This window comes from Elephas maximus, chromosome 6 (assembly GCF_024166365.1).
Source record: "Elephas maximus indicus isolate mEleMax1 chromosome 6, mEleMax1 primary haplotype, whole genome shotgun sequence".
Taxonomy (NCBI): Eukaryota; Metazoa; Chordata; class Mammalia; order Proboscidea; family Elephantidae; genus Elephas; species Elephas maximus.
The window spans coordinates 94,321,270-94,346,437 of NC_064824.1; the positions used below are offsets into that span (position 1 = coordinate 94,321,270).

At 36.9% G+C, this 25,168-nt stretch overlaps 1 protein-coding gene across 5 annotated transcripts in view; it reads right to left on the bottom strand.

The window, feature by feature from the left end:
- DNAH7 (dynein axonemal heavy chain 7) overlaps positions 1-25,168 on the bottom strand; it is a 259,550-nt gene that overhangs the window by 192,972 nt on the left and 41,410 nt on the right. For all 5 annotated transcript variants that reach the window (XR_007517918.1, XM_049887739.1, XM_049887741.1 and 2 more), the window contains 6 exons: positions 20,688-20,960; positions 18,726-18,853; positions 16,024-16,102; positions 10,357-10,581; positions 8,471-8,617; positions 5,474-6,159 (listed from right to left, as the gene is read on the bottom strand). Coding sequence is in view for 4 of the 5 variants with exons in the window: in XM_049887739.1 (XP_049743696.1) it covers positions 5,474-6,159; positions 8,471-8,617; positions 10,357-10,581; positions 16,024-16,102; positions 18,726-18,853; positions 20,688-20,960 (1,538 nt within the window). In the remaining variant the exon portion in view is untranslated. The remainder of the gene's footprint in view (positions 1-5,473; positions 6,160-8,470; positions 8,618-10,356; positions 10,582-16,023; positions 16,103-18,725; positions 18,854-20,687; positions 20,961-25,168) is intronic.

Sequence of the window (25,168 nt, forward strand, 5' to 3'; positions counted from 1 at the left end):
CTGAGATAATCCTTAAACCAGAAATATCCCCTGAAGCAATCTTAAAACCAAACAATGCCATATTTTTCTGTAAATAATGCATGTTTTCTACATTTGTTTGCCAACCACGCCCTCTCCCACAAGGTATTTTCATAAGTGTGTTATGCTAATTTTTTTTACAGCAACATATAAAAAAAATTGGCATAGCAGCGCTTATGAAAATACCTCAGGGGGAGGGGTCAGTTGGCAAACAAACATAGAAAGCATGCATTATTTGCGTAAAAATACAGAAGTTTAGCTTAATTAGTAAAGAAGATCTGTCTTGAGCATTACACTCTTTTAAGAACAATCTATATGGGATCAAACTGACAACAGCAACTTGAAAGATCAAATAGGAACCTTAGGGGACAGTGAGTTTACGTTAACAAAGGAGGAACAACTCAGAAAAGAGGATGAGAATAGTTGCACAACACAAAGAACATAATCCATGTCACTAAATTGTATGTGTAGAAACTGTTGAATTGATGTATGTTTTACCGTGTATATTCTCAACAACAAAACAAATAAAATTTAGAAAAATAAATAAACATCGTTATACCAAAAACTAACAAATGTTCAATACACCAGGGGCAGTTCTATGGTTTCAGTATGTGTTTACTCCATCTTCACAACAACCTTATGAGGTGTTTTTGTTAGGTGCTGTTGAGTTGGTTCCAACTCACAGCAACCCTATGTACAAGAGAAAGAAACATTGCCCAGTCATGCACCACCCTCACAACCATTGTTATGCTTGAGCCCATTATTGCAGCCACTGTGCCAACTTATCTCATTGAGGGTCTTCCTCTTCTTCAATGACCATCTACTTTACCAAGCATGATGTCCTTCTCCACGGACTAGTCCCTCCTGCTAACATGGCCAAAGTACGTGAGATAAAGTCTCGCCATTCTCACTTCTAAGGAGTATTCTGGTTGTACTTCTTCCAGGGCAGATTTGTTCATTCTTCTGGCAGCCCACAGTATATTCAATACTCTTTGGCAACATCATAATTCAAATGTATCAATTCTTCAGTCTTCCTTATTCATTGTCCAGCTTTTGCGTGCATATGAGGCAATTGAAAATATCATGGCTTGAGTCAGGCACACCTTAGTCCTCAAAGTGACATCTTTGCTTTTTTAACATTTCAAGAGGTCTTTTGCAGCAGATTTGCCCAGTGCAATAAGTCATGTGACTTCCTGGCTGCTGCCTCCATAGGTGTTAATCGTGGATCCAAAAGAAAATGAATTCCTTGACAACTTAAATATTTTCTCCATTTATTATAACGTTGCTTACTGGTCCAGTTGTGAGGATTTTTGTTTTCTTTATGTTGAGGTATAATCCAAACTGAAGGCTGTAGTCTTTGATCTTCCTTAGTAAGTGCTTCAAGTGCTCTTCACTTTCAGCAAGCAAGGTTGTGTCTTCTGCATAATGCAGGTTGTTAATGAGTCTTCCTCCAATCCTGATGCCCTGTTCTTCTTCATATAGTCCAGCTTCTCAGGTTATTTGCTCAGCATACAGACTGAATAAGTATGGTGAAAGGATACAATCCTGATGCACACCTTTCCTGATTTTAAACCACACAGTATCCCCTTGCTCTTTTCAAACAACTGCCTCTTGGGCTATGTACAGGTCCCTCATGAGCACAATTAAGTGTTCTGGGATTCCCATTCTTCGCAATGTTGTCCATAATTTGTTATGATTCACACAGTCGAATGCCTTTGTGTAGTCACCCTATGAGGTTGGATCCATTAAAACATCTACTTAAAGATGAACCTCAAAACCTACTATGCAGCTACAGTAGTCAAAACAGCCTGGTACTGGTACAATGGTAGACACATTGATTGATGGAACAGAATCAAGAACCCAGATATAAATTCACCCACCAACAGCCATCTGCTCTGTGACAATAGGCCAAGGTCCATTAAATGAAGAAGAGACAGTCTTTTGACAAACAGTGCTAACAAAGCTGGATGTCCATCTGCAAAAAAATGAAACAGGACTCATACCTCATACAACACACAAAAATTAATTCAAAATGGATCAAAGGCCTAAATATAAAACCAAAAACTATAAATCTCATGGAAGAAAACAATAGGGTCAACATTAGGGGCCTTAATATATGGCATAAATAGGATACAAACCATCACTAACAATACAGAAACACTAGATAACTGGACTCTTCTAAAAACTAAATACTTATGCTCATCAAAAGACTTCACAAAAAAAAAAGTAGAAAAAGAACCTATAGACTGGGAAAAAATTTTTTTGGCTATGATATTGGTGACAAAGGTCTAATTTCTAACATCTACAGGAAAGTCCAACTCCTCTACAACAAAATGACAAATAATCCAATTAAAAAAACAAGCAAAGGATATGAACTAACACTTCACCAAAGAAGACATTTCGGCAGCTAACAGACACATGAGGAAATGCTTGCACCGCTGGCCATTAGAGAAATGTAAATCAAAACTACAATGAGATGCAATCTCACCCCAACATTATTGGCACTAATAAAAAAACAAACACAAAAAATAGCAAATGTTAGAGAGGTTGTGGGGAGACTGGAACTCTTATGCACTGCTGGTGGGAACGCAAAATGGTACAACCATTTTGGAAAATGATATGGCGCTTCCTTTAAAAGCTTGAAACACAGAAATACCATACAATCCAGCAATTCTACTCCTAGGAATATATCCTAGAGAGATAAGAGCTGTCACACGAATAGACATATGCACACCCAGCATTATTCACAATAGTAAAAAGATGAAAACAACCTAAGTGCCCAACAACAGAAGAATGGATAAATAAACTATGGTACATACTCACAGTGGAATCCTAGGCAACGATAAAGAACAATGATGAATCTGCAAAACATCTCACAACATGGATGAATCTGGAGGGTATTAGGCTGGGTGAAATAATAAGTCAATCACCAAAGTACAAATACTGTATGAGACCACTACTACTAAAAACTCGAAAAATAAAGGTTTATATACAGAAAGAAACAATCTTTGATGATTACGAGAGACAGAGGGCTGAGGAGTGAAAAACACTAACTAGATAGTACATAAGTAGTAACTTTGGTGAAGGGTAAGACAGTACGCAGTACTGGGGAAGTCAGCTCAACTTGATCAAGGCAAAGCCATAGAAGCTTCATAAGCCCAAAAACCAAACCCATTGCCGTCGAGTCAATTCCGACTCATAAACACACCCAAACTTCCTGAAGGACCGAGTTACTGGGCTAAGGGCTGGGGACCATGGTTTCAGGGGACATCTAGCTCAGTTGGCATAACATAGTTTACAAAGAAAATGCTCTACATCTAACTGTGGTGAGTAGCGTCTGGGGTCTTAAAATCTGCGAGTGGCCATCTTAGATACATCTACTGGTTCCACCTGCTCTGGAGCAATGAAGAATGAAGAAAAGCAAAGACACAAGGAAAAGATTAGTCAAAAAGACTAATGGACCACAACTACCAAAGCCTGCACCAGACTGAGTCCAGAACAACTAGATGGTGCCTGGCTACCACCACCAACTGCTCTGACAGGGATCACAATAGAAGGTCCCAGACAGAGCAGGAGAAAACTGTAGAACAAAATTCAAACTCACAAAAAAGACCAGACTTACTGGTCTGACAGAGACAGGAGAAACCCTGAGAGTATGGCCCCCAGACCCCCTTTTAAGTCAGTACTGAAGTCACTCCTGAAGTTCACCCTTCAGTCAAAGATTCCTCGTACCCGTTGCTATCGAGTCGACTCTGACTCATAGCAACCCTGTAGGACAGAGTAGAACTGTCCCATAGAGTTTCCAAAGAGCGCCTGGTAGATTCGAACTGCTGACCTTTGGGTTAGCAGCTGCGGTTCTTAACCACTATGCCACAAGGGTTTCCAGTCAAAGATTAGACAGGCATATAAGAAAAACATTATTATTACCACATGTGAGGAACATGCTTCATAGCTCAACCATGTAAAAAAATTACGAGACTAAATGGGCATACCAGCTAAAAGCAAAGAAGAGAAGGCAGGAAAATTGGACAAATGGAAAAGGGGAACCTAGGATGGAAAAGTGCAGGGTGTTGACATATTGCAGGGTTGACAACCAATGTTACAAAACAATTTCTGTATAAATTGTTTAATAAGAAACTAACTTACTCCGTAAACTTTCACCGAAAGCACAATAAAAAATAAATTTAACAACAAAAAAATAAAAATGGGGAGACCAAGGCACAGAGAGGAAAGTACCAGGCTCAAAGTCGTACAGCTAATAAATGATAAAGCCAGGATTTGAACCCAGACAGCTATAACTGCAATGCCACAAGAGATAACGTAGCCATAAAAAATGATTTATTAAATAGCAACAGAACTCAGAAATGAGGCAGCTTTATATATACATTAATATATTATTCATTGTTTATAATTGGAAATCTATAATTTTAGATCATCAAAACCAAAAATGTAAATAGGGTTTTTAAAAGTTACTAGGCATTTTCAAGTGCCTTTCTCAAATACTTTCTTTTCTATGTTTATCAATGAATTTGTTTAACCTCTTTGCAGACCAGAAAACACAAATTCCCCTGCTTTCTTCTGATGTTCATTCTAATCCCTGAATGATGCAGAAAATTTCCCACCAGCTAATGATATCAAGAAAGGTTCCTTAAAACAGACTCTAAATGAACCAATTGCAGAGTAGTTAAAAAATTACTCTCTTGATGAACACACTGGAGAAAGCTGAGCAGAAGCAGAACAACCAAACACAGTGACTAAGCCAACTCCAATCAGAGCTCACTCAAGCTTGCAGAAATATGTCAATAACCAGAGGCAGATATTTACCAAGCAGTCAGGTTTTCCTTGCCATTCAAATTTCACACTGAAAGTGGTAGTCTGATTTGGATTTACTCTGGTTTTTGAGGTAAAATATAAGCTGATTAATACAAATTACAAAAATTGAAATGACACACAGGATAAAGCTTTAACATAATCAGCTATATCAGATGCTTGAAACCTCAGTCTAGAATTGTGGTTTCATTCTTTTACACTTACCTAGCCATCCTTCATGCATATGAATGGAAATTACGATAGAATTTCAGGGATACTTTACTACAAACTAATTAATATATTTGGAAAATGACATTATTATCTTCAGTTTTATAGTCTCTACGTTCTAGTGTTCATAGACATAAAATTATTTTTGATAGTCAAATAAAAAATCCAATTATGGGCAATAAAAATGAGTATCTGGATGCTGTCACTGCCTTTGTTATGAAAATAGAAGTTAACAAACCATTATGATAGAAAGGTGATCAGTTCTGTTCCAAAAGCAATGAAGTTGACATTCCTTATAAAGAATTATTTAAATTATTAAGTACAAAATGCAGAATCCACTTTAAATAAAGAACTGTACCTTAAATGGAAGTGTTCTTGGCAATACAGTATAAATACTGTCACATAAATATCACTTTACCTCATCTGTGCTTCATAAGGCTTAATGAAAGGAGATCCTCTCATCGTTTGTGTTTTAATAATGTGGTCATCCAACAACATCTGGATTTCATCGACTGATGACAAAATAAATGTACCAGTTTCTCTATAAGAAAGAATGACAAATTCCATTGCATCCCATTCAGTAATCATCTTATCCATGGCCTTTTCAAGAGAATGTTCTTTGCTAGCTGCTTCACTAATACCTTCAAATCTATCTAAAAATGGTTCCAGGTTCATGTCTAAAAAAGAGAAGACAGTAGAGTCATCTGATGGCTTCAAGGGGTAACCAACAATGCTGGACATGGCCTCCCAGTGTCTGGGCCGCAAACCAGGATTACAGATCACTTGAATGAGAGGAAGGTGCTGCTTGAAATCTTCCACCTTTGTTCTTACTTTCTTTGTCATTGCCAGTGCATTTGGAGAATCGTGGAAGGTTTTCTCCAGCTTATATAGTCCTCTCCAATAATTTCCAACATCTAGTTCTACTTGATCTGGATTCACCTTGTTATATGGTCCTTCTGTCCACCCTCTATATTTGTTGCCAAACTCGACAGCGGTTTCATAGAGACGAAGATAAGGGTTCAAACCATCTTGGATTTTTTTACGTTGAGGATATACTGATGGTAGCCAACCAAATGCCTCCTCTTCAGCATTAAACTGCTCAATCTGGAAGAATAGGTATTAAATATATTAGTTATTATGAAGTGATATTCAAAATGAAGTTTTTAAAAATATTTATTTCAAAACATGACCTAAAATAACACTGCTATGAGTCAGAATTGACTCGGAGGCAATGGGTTTGGTTTTTGGTTTTTCAGCCCTTAAATTAAACTTAAGTTAGGCCATAATCTAGGAAATGGATAGTGAGCACTTCTTATTTCTTCTTCATTACTATTTCCTGAAAACAACGACTGGTTTAAACTACTTAACTAGTCAAATAAATTTATATATACAAAAAAATCTTTGCCCCCCAGGTATGTTAAAGATTTAGCTTCATTCATTCACTAACAAGAATTTAAGTACTTTTAATATGCACAGCACTAAGCACTGTGTTTTTTTTAGGGACTTGGAAAATAGAAAAAAGTATTTATTGCAAAGTACCAACCCCAGGGAGTTAGTAAGGCAGCTGAGGAGGCAAGACATCCACTCCTGGATAGTTAAGTAACAATTGTACAGTAATAACATAAGGCAATAGAAGAGATATCTCAAAGCAGTATCTCTTTATTATAAAATGGAAAAAAAAAAAACAGTTACTGTTTTATTCTGATTCATGGTGATGCCATGTGTGTCAGAGTACAACTATGCTCCATAGGGTTTTTAATAACTGATTTTTCAGAAGTAGATCCCCAGGCCTTTCTTCCAAGGTGCTTCTGGGTGGACTTCCAAACTTTGAGTTAGCAGCTGAGAACATTAACTGTTTGTATTATCTACAGATTCCATAAAATGAATAACGCATAAAAAACTCGTTGCTGTCAAGTTGATTCTGATTCATAGCGACCATACAGGACAAAGCAGAGCTGCCCCATACGGTTTCCGAGGAGTGCCTGGTCGATTCGAACTGCCGATCTTTTGGTTAATAGCTGTAGCTCTTAACCAGTACGCCACCAGGGTTTCCATAAAATGAATAGTATATATAAAAAAAAGTTATCACTCAGCAGGGGGATCATGCTGAAACAGCACAGTCACAGATGTTGCAGAGAAGATGCAATCTGAGCTAGGTCTTGAGAATAAGATAAGAGGCAAAGCAGGCATTAACTTCCTCTTAGTTTAGTAGTAAAATATGTGAAAATGTAAATGGCTCAGAGAAAAAAATCTATAGAATTGAAAAGAGTGAGCTACATATGTAAATTATGCAGGTTACTTAAAATTTCAGATCTCAATTAAAAAAAAACTAGAATTTATTTCTCTTTTCTGAATGCATGTTTATATATTTATGATTATTATAAACTAATTCCATGAACTTACATTAAAATCTTTCAATGTAAGAAAAATGGTAGAACATCATAATATGGTATATTTTACTTTCCCTTTTTGTAAAAAACGTAATTAGTATTTCCCAACATCTTACATGGCAAAAAAAAAAAAATTTTTTTTTTTTTTTTTTACATGGCAAAGGTTGTGGCTTTTCCCCTTCCACCTTCTTCTGATGAAAAATCTGATTTCTGAAATAGTATTGGGAACAAAGAGGCTTGGTGGGAAAAAATAATGGGTCTAATTTAAAAACATAGTAGTCAAGTCTAAGCTGGCCTCTATTAAGATGGAAAAACTGCTTAAGAGTAGCCAGGTGCTATCATTTGCTTAGGGGACATTTGTGGTCCAGTGGTAGAATGCTTGCCTTCCATGCTGGAGCCAGGGTTCGATTCCCCAGACAATGCACCTCATGCACAGCCACCGCCCGTCTGTCAGTGGAGGCCTGAATGTTGCTAAGATGCTGAAAGGTTTCAATAGAGCTTCTAGACTGTGACAGACTAGTAAGAAAGGCCTGGCAATCTACTTATGAAAATCAGCCAGTGAAAACCCTATAGATCACAACGGTTCGATCTGCAATCGATCATGTGGATGACACAGAATTGGGCAGCGTTTCATTCCATGGTCCATGCAAAGGGCCAACTCAACAGTGGCTATCAACAACAACAATCATTTGCATGCTTCTGCTCAAAAATATGGATTCCCAACTATCATAGGGTAACTAATAGCTAAATGATGCAATATAAAAATTACGAAGCAGCCTCAGAGATAATTCTTTCTTTAAAATGAAAGATGGAGACCACTGAATTACTATCACTACCAGGGGAAACACCAATCCTGCTCCTCCTTGAAGCCTGCCTGTAAAACCCATTTGGATTGCTTCTTATTCTCTAACTAAATGGAGCTAAGCTATTTTATTTGATCTATTTCTTAAAGGTGCATCCCCAATACAAATCTAATACTTTTTCACTTGAACCAATTCGCCCTCTTAAGAATTTGCGAATTATACCTTGTCTGCTGCTGCATCCAACTTTCCATTCAGTGTCTGAGCCTTTTTCAGGTATCGCTGGACATCCTGAAGATCCCCAAAGGTGTAAAACTCTTCTGCCTGCTTAGAATAACTCTCCAGTTCCTCCAGAAACCGTTCACAGCGTAACTAATAAAAACAACGTTAATTACTATTTTAATAGTAGAAGAGTTAAATATTGTAAGAATGATCAGAATTAATATTATTATATTTTGTCACTGGCAAAATATGAAGAGACAATCTGGAACATGACTGGGATCTAAAATATACAGGAATTTTAAGAGTCAGGTTTAAAATTAATGGAGTAAAACTTCATGAATTCAATCACCTCGAATTCACAAATTAGGTAAGGGTTACCCTTGTACTGTTTATGTAAGAAGTTCTAACTAAGAAAATGAATAAGAATGTGTTAAACTCTGGTATTGTTCAGTATGCTTAAGAATTTGATGATCAAATGTTTTATACGCATTTGAAAAATCTCAATAATCAAGTATGAGGCTAAAAGAAATTACCAATTTGTTAAGGGATGTAAAGATACCTGTGGTATTATGCAAACAATTGGGGGAAAAAAAAACTCTAATTGTGTTCTGATACTCAGATACTCTCTTTAATTATCAATACAAAACCAAGTATTATAGGTTTTTTTTTCATGTCCTATAAGCTGTCTTTACGTGGGTAAAGGACATACATCCAGATTTAAAAGTCTAAAAACTATAGCTTTTCAATATAAAACAAGTGTATCATTTTCTTAGTGAGAAAGGCTTATTACAAAATTTTCATTGGGAAGTCACTCTAAATTAAATGACTCTAAAAATAGCTCTTAATAAAACATTCAGAAGTCAAATTTAGGTTCTTCAAAAATAGATTTTCTACTTTATAGATTATCTAGGTTGATTTCTGTCCTCTTTAGTTTCCTGGCAAATGTATTGCACTGGCCCCAGTGGAGGCAGGAAAATGGGAGGAAGAAATTCAGCAACATTATGTGTAGTTGGTAAAATAGCATAATTTACAAAAAAAAAGTATAGATAATTCTAGACTACCTAGCAATTTTCAAAGAGCCTATTTTACTGTAACTTCTGTACCTAATATTTACTTATGTGTCTAATATTTACTAATAGTGCCTCCTATAGGTTTGCTTAGATTTTGAAATGGCCTAAATGTAAAACAGACTACAGTTTTAGATGAAGATATACGTATATATTTAAGTCTATGAATTATTCTCCAAACAACATATTCAGTCAGTTATATCTGTTGTAGTGCAGAGAGGTGTGGGAGAACACGGCAGATTCAGGGGCCTGGAAGTTGCTCAGGGTCACTGAAAAGTCAAGAGCAAGGAGTGGTGAGAAGTAGGAAAGAAGGATGGACAGGTAGACTGGCCGAGTATCACAAAGCATCTTGTATGTAAGACCGAAAAAGAGGTTAGAGATATGGAACATTAGAGTACTGACTCTGGGCAAGTACTCAGGAGAGTTTAAGCAGTTATGAGATGTAAAGGCACGCTTTACATTCAAACGATAAAAATAAAAAGAACACAAATGCATGTTATAAACTGTATCAGATAAATGCTACTTTCTACTAATGGTCATTTATAGACAATAGGTTCCAATGTTTTGCTCCCTGTTAAAAATAATTTTTATCATTTTTGCTTTTCTGAAAAATCAGTTGACCCAATTTCATTCAACATACTGCTCCTTCACTCCTTAATCATTCAATTAGCATTGTAAAAGATCTATGTATTATCTTCTGATTCTATTTATGGTATGAGAATAAAATATACAGCTGTCAAAATAGAGGAGCTGACAATGCTACATAGAAACTTTAAACATTTTTGGAAAATGAAAATAATTAAAAGTATTCATAACACCAACCTTAAGACCTTCTTGATATTGTTCTGTTTTCTCTTTAATGATTTTCCTATGCTCTTCAAAAATTTCTCCCATTCTTCCATACCACTGGAAAACATTATTATTTAGCCGAATGTCTGCTGGAGAAAAGGTGGCACACTCAATAAGGAACGCGAGGCAGTTTTTGGAATCCACTAATCTCTGTCCCAGTTCAATCATATCAGCTGCCTCCACTTTCTGAATGTAAGCCTGAGGGAAAAACAAAATTACTGATGGCATTTTAATTAACAGCTCATGTCAGAAAATACTTGTGCAAATTTAGTGAATCAATATGCACAGACTTGGTAGAAGAAAAGCGTAGACTTTTGTTTCAAGATAGGGAGCTACGGCAGAGTGTACCTCTCATCCTTCCCATACACCCCTTCCAAAGTGAGAGATAAAAATAGCAATCAACATAAAAGCACTGGAAAACCAGAAGAATGCTATGGGGTACTGGAAGATATAAAGCAGATACTCTTTGTGACATCATTTATTCTTCCAGAATAGCATTATTGGAGTCCTGGTGGCACAATGATAAAGAACTACTGCTGCTAACCAAAAGATCGGCAGTTTGAATCCAGCAGTTGCTCCTGAAACCCTATGGAGCAGTTCTACTCTGTCCTATAGGGTTGCTATGAGTAGGAATTGACTTGACAGCAGATTTGGTTTTTGGGTACTATGGACTAGACACTACGGCAGGTCCTGGCAATTCAGTGTAACCGAAAAACAGTCATGTCCTTGCCCTCATGGAACTTACAGTCTAGTTGGGGAGGCAGATATAGTCAATTAACCACCATAATAAATGTAAAACCGCAAACTTGCAGCAGAGATGAGTGCTGTAAAGGAAAGGTGCACTGCTTAGGTAGAGCATATAGTAGGGATCTGAAGTAGTTCAGGGTGGAGTTGAGTTCCCCATAAGCAGAGAGTAGAAGCACTAGTAAGAGCTACTGAGGAAATGGGGAAGGTGGAGAGGATTACAAGCAGAGGGAAAGTGTGCAGGCCTAGTGGCAATAGGCAGCCAGTGAGAGAGCTGAAGGGTGGCGTGGCTGTAACAGGGAGGGGAAGGGCACAGTAGCAGGTGGGGAGGTAACTGAGGCCAGACCCCACAGAGCCTTGTGGGACCTAGCCAGCATGATGTGCTTGTACTGATACTTCATGTTTTCTGAAAACATAATTTTGCACAGAAAGTAAAAAAATTAAGTGAAACCTAAGTGATCATGTAGCGGAGATTTCAGAGAGTAAGAGAGTCCAAAATAGACACGTAGAAAATCTACAGTTTCCTATATAAATCAGCAGTAACCAGTTTTAGAAACTACAGTGGAGAAAAAGATCTCATTCTTAACAAGCACAAAAATTTAAAAAATAACTCTGGGCAAATTTAACAAGGATATGCTAAATCTATGTGAGGAAAACTATAAAACTTTATCAAAGGACATTTTAACATATGCTTCTGGATGTCAAAACGAAATACACCTACTCTTCACTTATCAGCATGATTAGGTTCCAAAGACCAGGTCGTTATGCAAAAATAGGTGTTATGCAAAAATGGAGGCTTTTTTTTTTCCTGTTTTCAGACCATCCATTTGCCCAATATTTTTCTAATTTATAAAATATGATCATTGAAATATAACAGCTAAGATGCTGATGTGCTCATCTCGTGACGAGTCCAGTTATGGATTATTCCTCTGTAAAAGAGACAAGGCTGGATAAAGCCAGGCTGAATGACTGGAGGGCCCATGGCTTAACCACTTCACCTTTCTCCTGTGCTGGGTCAGTATTTCCCTCCCAGAGTTGCCTCCAAGGTTCCACTCTCATCCCCACCAGCCTTGCATTCATGATCCTGGAGCCTGCACTGCCCTGGGCCTGGAGTCACACGGCTCAGGGTTTCTGTGAGAGTGCTGGGAACTGGCTGCCCACCCAGCCCTACCTAGGTGGAGGCTTCAAGCCCAGTTTGGCTCACTTGGATGTCATTAAACTTGTACGCATTTCTTCCAAACACCTTCTCTGATGCCTCTTTCTTTCCTCCCTTCCCATCCCACAGCAATTTTGAGCTGCAGGGCCTCTACTGCATAGTCATTGGGAACCCAGAACAGACACCTGCTGGATCAGTGCTGCCTGTGCGCCTACCGAGAGACCATGGCCACGGAGGAGGCTGGCTCCATGAGGCAGCTGCATGTGGCATCGTTGCCGGCCAGAGGGAGTGGAGGTCATGGGGCAGCATGGCCCAGCTCCCCAAGGGCCACCCAATGACCCTCGCTGAGAGAGGGGACACTCTGCAGCCACTGCTGTCATGCCCACCACCTCGTTAATGTGCAAAATAGTCAGATAGCATATTTTTTACTATTGTCGTAAATGCAAAATCTCAGATAAGCAGATAGATGGTAAGTGAGGAGTAGGTGCTTTATACAGATGTAAACTTTCCTCAAATTATAAAATCTATACAATTTTAATCAAAATTGCAATGGCATTTTTTAAAGCTGAGTTTGATATAATTCTAAATTAGTATCTAAGAATATCAAGGATAATATTGAAAAAGAAAAATAAGAGATTAGTCCTGCCAAATATCAAAACATACTATACCGATGCCATAATTTAAAAAGTTGTTGGTCTGGCCCAGGAACAGAAGATGGAACAGAACAGTGAGTTCAGAAATAGACCCATGTGCACATAGGACTGTAATATGTAGGAGATTATGTATGTATTTATAAACTATATTTCAAATCAGGGATAAAATGACAGAGCATTTAACAGGTTATATTGGAGTAACACGCTATCAATTTTGGATAAAAGAGTTACCTTAAGTAACTAGTAGGAGAAATAGAAGCTATATTAAGTGAATAACATAATTTGTAGCATAGTATGCATGACAATTATTCCATCTTTGTAAAAAATTATCTCTCAGTGTGTGTGTGTAAATACGTGCATGAGCATGTGTAGGTGTAAGTATGTGTGTGTGCTTATACACTCACACACACATATATACACACACATACACATACATACACACACGTATACACACACTAATACATACACACATTATGCACACATGCATACACACATACACATACATACACACACATATACACACACGTGCGCACATATGCGCACACACTATTACACACACATATATACACACGCATACACACATATACACACATATGCACACACATATACACACACTATTACATACACACATATACACACATGTATACACACATATATATATGTATATACACACATACACACAATTACATACACACATACACACATATACATATGCACACATATACATACACACACATATACACACACATATACACACATACATATATATGCACACACATACATATGCACACATATACACGCACATATATACACACATACACACATATGTACATACACATACATATACATACACATATACACACACATACACACACATATACACACATATATACATGCACACATACACGCACATATATATATATGTATAACTTCCTCAAAGCTCTTTTTATACATATTAATTTACCTATATATTTTAATAATATAAATTCTGAAGGAAACCTCCTACCTTGCTTAAAAATGAGAAAACTGGTAATTTGTAACCACCTATGTTCACTTTCCCTATCCTTCAGGTAAATGATCATAAATTAAAAAAATATATTTTTTGAAGCTCTTTTCAATCTGTAGCTATTTTTCTATCGTTAACCTGCTACCTCCATCTCTCTCAGACTCTCGCTCTATTCGTATTTCTTTCTAGTGTTTTACATCTTTGCACATGTAGAGAAAAAAAGTTCCGGAAGAGAAAATGTCACAACAAAGTATAAAGAATTGTTACCCTTAAGGAAGGGAATTATGGAAAAGGAGGCAATTTTAATTTTATATTCATATAAAATTTATTTATACATGTATATGATTTAATTTATACAATTGTATAATGTTTACATTTTTACTTTTTAATTAAAAAGAAAAAAGCAGAATTGTCTAGAAATCTTTCAATGATATATCGTTCTAATTTGGTTAAATGTTTTTATTTTGCAAATCCAAACAAATAGAATGCAAACCACGGTGTTTCCACAAGTAACAAAATGTCTGACTAAAAATATGCTTTTGTAATTTAGTTAAAAGATTAGCTTTCTACATAGTGAAATGATTGGGTTTTTATTTCTCCCCAATGATAAAAAATGATTGATTTCTGGATTGAATAAACTGACCAGCTATTTTGTCTTTGTGGGAATAAACTTTTTTAAGATACCAGACGATGACTCTCTTATTTGCTAATTCCACTAACGGTTGTTACGTGCAGTAGAAATTCACACTAAATAACTCCAAATGCCTAAATATCTCCAGTGATGGCTAGGAGGGTAAATAAATTACACTCTTCATATTCAATATTCATTAAAAAAAAAAAAATTGAAGAAGAACTCATAATTATGAGACCCTCCAGCTACATTTATAATCATCCACAACCAAAGAATCACTTGATCCCCTATAGCTAATACAAAAATATTCTAAAGAATATATATGTTTACGTGTGTTTTTACACACATACTGAGAACCCCAATCCAAGTATAGACACTTTAAAAGAAAACAGATTCTTTTTAGTTAGAGGCTAAAAATGTAGAAATTAGTTCAAATGATTTTGACGAACTTTTATTAAGTGGATAACTTTGGACTCCTTTTGTAACTTCCTGTCTACACAAAGTTTTGAATGATTTTACATGTTTTGCTGGATTAGCTTTCATTTTTAAATCTAAAAGCAAAAGTGCTCTATTTTGGATTTGGGGAATGCTAGAAAACAAAAAAGAATAAATCTTATAACTTATTATAAGAACGAAAAGGGAATAAAATGAAAGGGTGATTAACTAGTTGTTTTGTATTACTTTATCTGCCATGATGGAGACATCAAAAACAGAATATGAAAAATTATGAAAGTGAGACTTACCTAATATGTTCGGTACCGTAAATCCTACGTTTAGAACATAATATACTTGAGCCAACTGCCACAAAAATTTTAATATGTAACAAAAGATAGCTTTTATAAAAAAGACAAAATAAAATATTACTTAAGGATTATTTGTCAGTAAAAAAAATGAAAGTTTGCCTGGGACAATCTGGTTTACGCCTGTTGGCATAAATTATTAATTATTAATAAAGTGTTCTCAAAAGTATTCTGGTAGACAATTGCATATGGCTCCAGTACTTCACCTCTGCCAGTATCCAAGCACTTTAGTGTCCTCTCACTCTGATCCTGTGGCCATGTGACTTGCTTTGGCCAAGTGAACCTCAGCTAATGTGACACCAGAGGAGGCTTAAAAAACACTTGTACAACAGGACTTGGCTGCTCTTGCACCCTCTACCATGCCATGAGAATACACCCAGGCTAGCCTGCTGGGGGTTGACAGACAAGTGGAGCACAGTGAAACTGCTGAAAGACAGCCACACTAGTCGACTCAACTGACCCCACGCATGTGAATGATCCAGAAGAACCATCTAGGAGAACCCAGCCTAAATCACCAAACTGCAGGCTCATGAGCTAAATATAAATGAGTCCTTATTATTGTAAGCTTCTGTTTTAACATTTGGAGTGATTTGTTACTTAGCATTAAATAACTGACATACACACAACTATAAAGAGCTTATAAACAATACCTTCATTTCCATCAGTTCTGCTGTATTTGGAGGAGTGCTAAGAGCTTTTTCAGCTATCCTCTCAAATTCATCACATAATCTGAAATACCAGACAAAATCAATCTTACACATTTGCAATGAAACTTCAGTTTCTTAATATATTCCTGTATACTATTTAAATGTTCCACCACATGGAAAAGCAGTACTGTTGTTGCTGTTGTATGCCACTAAGTCAATTCCAACTCATAGCAACCCTACAGGACAGAATAAAACTGCCTCATAACGTTTCCAAGGCTGTGAATTTTACAGAACAGATTGCCAGATCTTTTCTCCTGCAGAGCCACTGGTGGGTTCAAACAGCTGACCTTTTGGTTAGCAGCCGAGTGCTTAACCATCGCACCACCAGGACTCCTAAAGTAACAGTACAACTTACCAATATGATTTCTCTAATGAATTAAAAGCCAATTTGTGTATGTATTCATTCAATACATATTTAATGGTTGTCTATTACTAAAACACTAAGTGATAGAGATACAGAATTGGATAATATGCAATAATGGCCCTAAAGCAACTCACAATCCAGAATGGAAGACAGGAACATAGACTATCATTTCCAACCTAGAGCTTTAAGGGCTCTAGCAGAGATTTAGTTGAGATGGCACAAAAGAGGAGAGCGATTAGTGCTAACAAACAGAATGGTTATAATGGGTCTGCATGTTCAGAAACTTCTCGTAATGTACAAATATTTCTACTAGTTTGGACTGTAGCCAGTATAAATAATGAACTGACTGCGGGGTACAAAAAACAGTATTGGGAGCTAAGGAAGTCAGGATAAAAGGTGTAGAAAATTCTTCAAGAAGATTGGCTGTGAGGGGAAGGAAAGGAAATAGCATGGTGATGATACTGGATTAAAATGCAGGGTTGGGAGCTGGAAGAGGATTCTGAACATGTTTGTAAACTTTAGAGGCAGAATCAACAGAGAAGGAGAGGTTCAAAATAAGGGCTTCAGAGGCGATGACTGGTGGACCCAGGTCTACAGGGATGGGAGGCAATGGGGCTGAGGTTATAGAGAGAAGAGCTTTGAAAGGCCTGACAGACTCCTTGTCCTCTGAGGACGAGGGGAGATGGATATGAAGAGGTTCAAGGAAGGGTGAGTTGAAAGATTACAGGAACAAGAAGTTGAAGTCATTAATACCTAATGGTTCCTGTGATAGTCCTGACATGGCCTTTGTACATCCAGTACGTCTGGTGAGAGAGAAGAGGCACCGTTAGGAGTAAAGGGGAAAAGTAGAACTGGCATGAGCTCAGAGGGCAGTTAAGAGGCAGGGAAAGTAGCTATGAAATTAAAATAAATATGTAGTAGTGGTTAAGCACTCAGCTGTGAACCGAAAATTTGGTGGCTTGAACTCACCAGCCACTCTGCAGGAGAAAGATGTGGCAATCTGCTTCAGAGGAAAAGATGCTTTAAGCTGACAGATGATTCTGGTTCCTAGATAAGCTACCAAAGCCCTAGTTCTCTTTTACCTGGTGCTTCCTGCTTCAGCCTTACCTTTGACTTCTCCTCCCTCACAGTGTCTGCAGAAGCACATAAACCACTACTAGGTCTTGGAATGTATCATGCCTTTTCCATACTTCACTACCTTTTACAAATTATTTTATCTACCTGGAATTCTTTCACCTACTTTGTTCACCTAACAAACTCCTACTCATCCTTCAAAATGAAGCCTACACATTACTTCCTCTTTGCAGCCTTCCTTGATCTACCTCATCTCTCCCAAACTCCACCTTGTGAAAAAATGAATCATTTCCTTTCTGTTCTACTTCTGTGGTTCGTGCTTGCTTTTTAGTATAGTACTTACCGCTTCATATTGTAGTTTACTGATTTGTATATTTATTTTCTCTTCCATACTGTAACTGTTTTGAACAGTTTTATTCATATTTAGAGCCCAACTACCTAGTCTTATGCCTAACACAGGGTAGGTAAATAAAGCCTCCTTCAGGTTTCTATGCTTCCTGAAATATTCTGTTTAACGATTTCTATATAATTTTTCCTCTGATACCATGACCATCAAAAAAATTCTGATTATTTGCTTTTTCTCTTTTTTTTTTTCCAGGCAACTGATACGAGAAAAGAGGTTCCTGGAGCAACACTAGTACTAGTTCTTAGAGGACTAGTTATACTTCTTGTCTTAAATAAACAGGTATTTCACTTTACATTTAATGAGTTTACTTAACATGAGTCAATTTTACTAAAAATTGCCATGTTAGCCAACAAATGAGTTATCAGTTAAGTTACCATGGCCTTAAAGAGTAATCATAGTAAGATACAGTCCCAAATGTGAGGGTCCCTTAAGATCCCTGACAACCACTGTGTAAACTCACTCTGAAACCCTACTTGGATACTGATTACACAAATTTAAAAATCTGAAGTTAGATGACATCCACTTGACCTGTGCAAAAGAAATGCAAACACTTTTTAATACTACCTTAAATCAGACAAGTGAAAAGGCATATCGGTAGTGAAAATAATAATGCTGATAATCTCAGATTAACACTTAAAGCCAAACAGAAATAAGCATTGGCATCATTTTTTCTTTAGAATCATTTATGATACTACTATAATGCATTACCTTAAGTGATAATGATTTTGTTTAGCTTTCATCCATATATCACTTAATGAGACTATCTAATAAATAAAAATACAATTAAAATTACATAAATACCTTGTGTTTACTTCCTGGTGATCTCTGAACATCTTAGCTATAAGTTTTCCACAAAGAACATCTGATCGCTTCACCAAAGCTCTGATTAATTCTTCACAATGCATTTCAAACATTCCTAAACGAACAGTCTGCAGCATAATCGTTAAAAGGTAATTTTTAAATAAACATGAAAGGAAATAAAAGGTTCCCACAATTTTGCCTCTCATAATACTGATTTTTTTTATGATCTAAGAGTTTTCTTGGAAAATATGAGACAGGGAGGATTTTCTAAATGTGCGTTTATATTTCACAATTATTTTCTGGGTAAGTCCTCTTAAAGGGTTTGTTATTCCAAAAGCCAAGTCTATTTCGGGACAACGATGGATATAAAAACCCTGGAGGGCTTGGTTATTTCTAAAAAGACAGTATGGGTTTCAAATGTTATATTTTTTCTGTATAAAAAAGTAATACATGTTCACGATAAAAATTTGCAGAATGTAAAAAAAAGAACAAAAGAAGTATGTTTTAAATTAGCAGTAATCCTACTAAACAGAAGTAACTACATTTTGATGCAATTACCATATTTTCAAGAGGATTTATAAACACTAAAGCAAAAAAAATTATATCTTTGGAAATTTTTTTTGGAAAATTACATGAAGTAATTAAAAGTTAGTGTTGTGATACTAGACTATCAGTTCTGTAAGGACAAGAGACATGGAGACATGTCTGTTTTGCCTGCCTCCTTTTTCCCGGGAGTTATGACAATGCAGTAAAATGCGCAAAAGCTAGAGCCTGTATAAAGCAGAAACCTGTTAAATAAGGAAAACTCAAATATTTGGCACTAACAGAGAGTGAAAGAAAAGTGGTAAAACCGCACCCTGTCAAAGGCAGAAAGCTTGTGGGACTCAGAACAACAAAGCAGTCCCATCGAGTTCTGGCTCTCACAGGTTTCACAGTACTTCCACCACCGTCTGTCAGTTTGTTGTACCGTGGTGGCTTGTACGTTGCTGTGATGCTGAAAGCTATGCCACTGATGTTTCAGATACAAATCGGGTCACCCATAATGGACAGGTTTCAGCAGAGCTTCCAGACTAAGACAGTAGGAAAAAAGGCCTGGCAAGCTCTTTCTGAAAATTAGCCAATGAAAACCTTATGGGTCACAACAGAACCAAGTCCAACTCGCTTGCTTTGGATGTGTCATCAGGAGGGAACAGTTGCTGGAGAGGAACATCATATTTGGTGAAGTGAAGGGCCAACAAGGGTGACAGAAATCCTAGATGAGATGGATTGACATAGTAGCCGTTGTTTTAGTTATCTAATGCTGCTATAACAAATACCACAAGTGACTGGCTTCAACAAACAGAAATTTATTTTCTCACAGCTTAAGAGGCTAGGAGTCCAAATTCAGCATGACAGCTCTAGGGGAAGGCTTTCTCTCTCTGCTGGATCTGGAGGAAGGTCCTTGTCTCTTTGGCTTCTGCTTCCTGGTTCCTTGGAAATCTCCATGTGTCTTGGCATCCATCTTACTCCATCTCTGATAACTCACTTGCTTATTTAATCTCTTTTGTATCTCAAAAGAGATTGTCTCAAGACATTCTACACTAATTCTGCCTCATTAACATAACAAAGACAACCCACCCTCAAATGGGATTAAACCAGGGGAACAGAGATTAGGATTTACAGCACATATTTTTGGGGGACGTAATTCAATCCATAATAGCCATAAAGATGGTCTTGAACATGCAGGACCAGAAAGCATCTTGTTCTGTTTGTACATGGGGTCACCATGTGTCAGAGTAGATTCAATGACAGCTATCTATGTATCACAATGCTTGGCACATATCAGAGTCTCAATAAATATTTTTTTCCTGTTCATAGTAATGGTCTAATTCTTTCACTGGAGGTACTAAAAACAAATGCTAAAAAAACTAGGAAAAGATCATTAGTTCCAGATAACCACTGTACAAAACTGGGGTTATTTACCTTTCTCGATGTGTACTGTATTTCCTCCACTAGTTGTTGGTATTTGCGAATTTCATCTATTATTTTCTCATAACTACGATTTTCTGCAAGGAATGCATCGACATCTTGCTCAGCTTTTTTGTTAACCAAAAATTCATACTTGTCATAGAGCCTGAGGTGCTCAGTAGGTGCCATACTCTCTCTCTCAATCACTTTCTTGATCTTTTCTTTGTGAGCATCGACAATTTCACTCAGAATTACCGGCTTCAAGGTTGTTCGCTTAGATTTACTCTCCTACACAAGGGAGGGGAAGACTAGTTACTAAAAATGCCCTATATGTAAGTTAACCATATCACTCATCTTTGTAAAAATGCCAATCTTACTACGTTATCTTTAAAAAAAAAAAAAAATTCACAAGGTCTTTTTGTTTTCCTAATCTCAAATCTATAGAAAGATGCCTTTGATAAATAACTGCTCTGATTCAGCCTAATCACAGCAGTATTTTAAATACCTAGGTTTCCTAGTCTTTTTCTTCAAGGCTACTTAGGTTCGTTTTTTCTGCATGAATGAAAGTCAAGTCACTTGCAAATATACACAAGATTCAGAATGTGAAAACGGCAAAACCCACATTTTATGTGTGCAACAGTACGTGCTAGCTTCATAAGGTAGCGCTTGCATTGTACGTGATTAAAAAACAAATAAGCTCAATGTCCAATCATCACACTCTTTGATCCTTGTATTTTTTCACCTTGAAGAGAACAAAGATTGTTTACTCATTCATTGACCTTTGATTCTGTGAACTGGAGCAGACTAAACTCGCTAGGTGTAAAATCTGCACTCTGCTATCACTATGGGGAAGCTCTGGTGGCGCAATGGATAGCGCTCAGCTGTTAACCAAAAGGTCGGCAGTTGGAACCCACTAGCTGCTCTACAGGAGAAAGACGTGGCGGTCTGCTGTAGAGATTTACAGCCTCAGAAACCCTATGGGACAGTTCTACTCTACCCTACAGAGTCGCTAAGAGTCAGAGTCAACTCAGTGGCAATGCGTTGGGTTTTCTGGTTTATCACCATAGGGATAATGGTGGGCAAGAACAGATTAGACAACAATATTAAATAAGCACACAAATCTTATCAGCCTGCCTCCTTCTCATTCCAAAAAAGGGGACAGGTAAATGAGTGGTGCAAACAGTTAATGGACTAGGCTGCTAACCAAAAGATTGAAGTTTCAAATCTACCCAGAGGCACCTCAGAAGAAAGACCTGGTGACCTACTTCCAAAAAATCAGCCACTGAAAACCCTACAGAGCACAGTTCTACTCTGACACACAGGTGGTCACCATGAGTCAGAACCAACTTGACAGCAACTGGTATAAATGTGCCTATGTGCTTTATGGGAACCCTGGTGGCGTAGTGGTTAAGTGCTACGGCTGCTAACCAAAGGGTTGGCAGTTCGAATCCACCAGGCAGTCCTTGGAAACTCTACAGGGCAGTTCTATTCTGTCTATAGGGTCACTATGAGTCGGAATATACTCGACGGCACTGGGTTTGGTTTGGTTTGGTTACATGGTTTATTATCCTGAACCAAGTTATTCTTAAAAATACATATGGCCTATCTGCTATACAGAAGAAGGGATTTTTAATTGTGGCAAACAAAAATCATGTCTTTAGTGGACATTTTTCAGCATTAAAATTAATAAGATCAAAGAATTTTTTTGAAAACTGGCAAATTTGCTCAGTTATCCAGCATTCACTGGACCACTATGCCCTCTAGTGGTCACTTTAGGACATCAGGTTGCTTAGAACTGATCCTTGGTGAGAACATTAATGATCCCCAACACCCCTGCTGCTACCATCACCACCACTTTGACCCTTGGCTCAGTGGATGCTTGCTATCTCCTTTGCTGAAAAAGAACATCAGGATAAAGCAATCTATATTGTGTACCGTATGTACTGTGAAATTATTGGATCTCATGTGAGGGTCATTAATATTCATTACAGATCTTTCTTAATTTTGTTAACTGCCTGTCTGATTTCTAAAGCCTACAGACCTGTCTTCAGAAGGAGACTTAGATACCTGAACTTCAAAACTATATTAGAAAGTACAATTTTGATGTGAATTCTAATCTGATCCTACCAAGATTAAAAGAAATTATATTTCTTATGAGACGTGTATCCATTCGACCCTTCCGATGTTCTAAAGTCTATCAAATTAGATCATGAGACAGTGACATGCTTAGGCTCACAGCACCTTAGCCACTTGCAGGTTTGCCGTCCATTAAAAAAAAAAAAGTGCATTTTAATTTCCTTTTCAGTTTCTATCAAAGATTGATACTTCTATAATTGCTCTCAAAGATCATTGAGACCAAGTTCAAATATCTTAATCAAAGTACCCTACATAGCACTTGTTTCCAAACCTGACTGACTGCCAGGATCATCTAGGGATATTCCGCCAGTCCTGATTTCTGAGTCCTAGTTCTGTCAGTAAAAGTGCTTCCTTGGGGGAAGGTGCAGTGGACAGAGGAGGGTAAGTGGGGCAGGGATTCCTGGAATTTATATTTTTAAAATGTCTCCAGGTCCTGCTGATAGGACTTTGGAACCATTTCCTCATATTTAATGCCGTATATCAGACCAATCTTTCAAAATTGGATAGCAGAAAAGATACTGTTCTCTCCCAGAACTGTATAAATTAAGCTTTTAAATCTTAATTAAGGACAACTGGGCACAACTTGCCATATTTTCCTCTTTACTTCAAAAACCAGGGAGCTTAGAACTATGTTTTATACCCATAAAACCAAAGCACCTTGGATGATTATAATAGTTTCTTTTCTCCATTTAACAAAGTTCTATCTCTTAACTCTTATCTTATTAACTTACTGTATTTGTCTGGTTCATAAACTACCTCCGATCATTCTTGAAAAGAGGCAGGGTCTGAGTTGAACAGAATAGAATACAATAGATGAATTGGAATTAAACAGAGGGCAAGATAAACAGTAAGTTTCTTGAAACCTCCATTTATGACAATTCTAGGAATAGATATTCTAAAAACAGCAACCTAGTTCAAAAGACATTAAATATGCAGGGAAAATGATTTTTAAAAAATGGCTTTATAATGCTTAGAAAGGCAAGTCTAAGGAACCAAAATTAAAGAAAGCATCACTTGAGAAAGGTAATTTTGTGCGGAAGTAACAGCTGTCCTAGGGATCCCATGGATTGCTGGCAGCCTATGGTCAGGGGGGTGTATGTGTGTGAGGAAAGTGTAAATGATGAGTCATAACTGACACCTCCCATAAAGCCAAGACTACTGAATGGTGACGGAACTTTTGAATAGGGCAGGGCCCCACAAAGAAAAACGGTAAAAAAAAAAAAAAAAATTGTCCAGTCTTGGCCTTGTTTCTCAGTGAAGAAAAAAAAAAAAAAAAAAAGATGTTTCTCTTAATAACGCATAACCACAAGCCTACTCTCATACAGGTCTGGGCCAGTATTCACACTACCAGCATTGTCCATACAACCCTTTGACAATAAAAAATTAGTTTAAAATGGTCCTTGGTCTGCAAGAGCCTCCAGAGTACCTGGCAAGAGAAGAGTCAAATCCCAGAGACTTAACTTAAACCCAAGACTTCTCTGTATTAAAGTCTTACATGATAAGCCCCTAATAAAAAAGTAAAAATACCCAGAGAAATAAACCACCAGGAGCAGAAGTCAGCAAACAGTGTATGTAATCAGATCTGCAAAGGCTGCAGATATTATGTTTATTGATAAAAGATATTAAAAATATTTAATATTTCTAAAAAGAAATATAAGAACAATGACTATATGACTAAGATCAAGAGGCTATTAAAAATAACTACACCTATTTGAAAAAGAACCTAGTGGAATTCATATAAAATGAAAATCAAATAATAAAAAAACTCAGAAACCCAGTGAAAAGAATAATTGAGGATAATACCCTCAAAGTAGATACTTTCAATTATACTGTTAAGTGAAAAAAAGTAGGTCACAAAAGATTACACAGGACTCCGTTTATACGATGATATGGAAAAACTAAACAATTTTTTTTTAAGGATCTATAAACATGTGGTAAGTCTATTTTCAAAAATCAAGAATTACACAAAATTCAGGACATTGATTCTTGTATTAGAGGGTTGGAAGGGAAGAAGAAGGATGTGAACAGGGAGTGGCAATGGGGGTAGGGGCAGGTTTAAGGGTATCAGTATACGATTGTAGGTACATTAATTTTATTACTATTTCTTAAACTTCATATGCTAGTCTCCTGTACACTTTTGTATGTGTAAAATATTCCTGAAATATTTTAAAAAATAGAAAAGGAAGATATAAGCTATTAAATGGACCTATAAAGCTTGAAAATCTTATAATTTAAGGAATTTTCAGACATGGTTATATCATATTTTACAATGCAATGACTCCAGCTACAATGTCATAGTTCAGGATAGCTGTTGTTAAAATATTTGGCAAAAGAGAAAAGAGGGGAAGATAGAACCTATG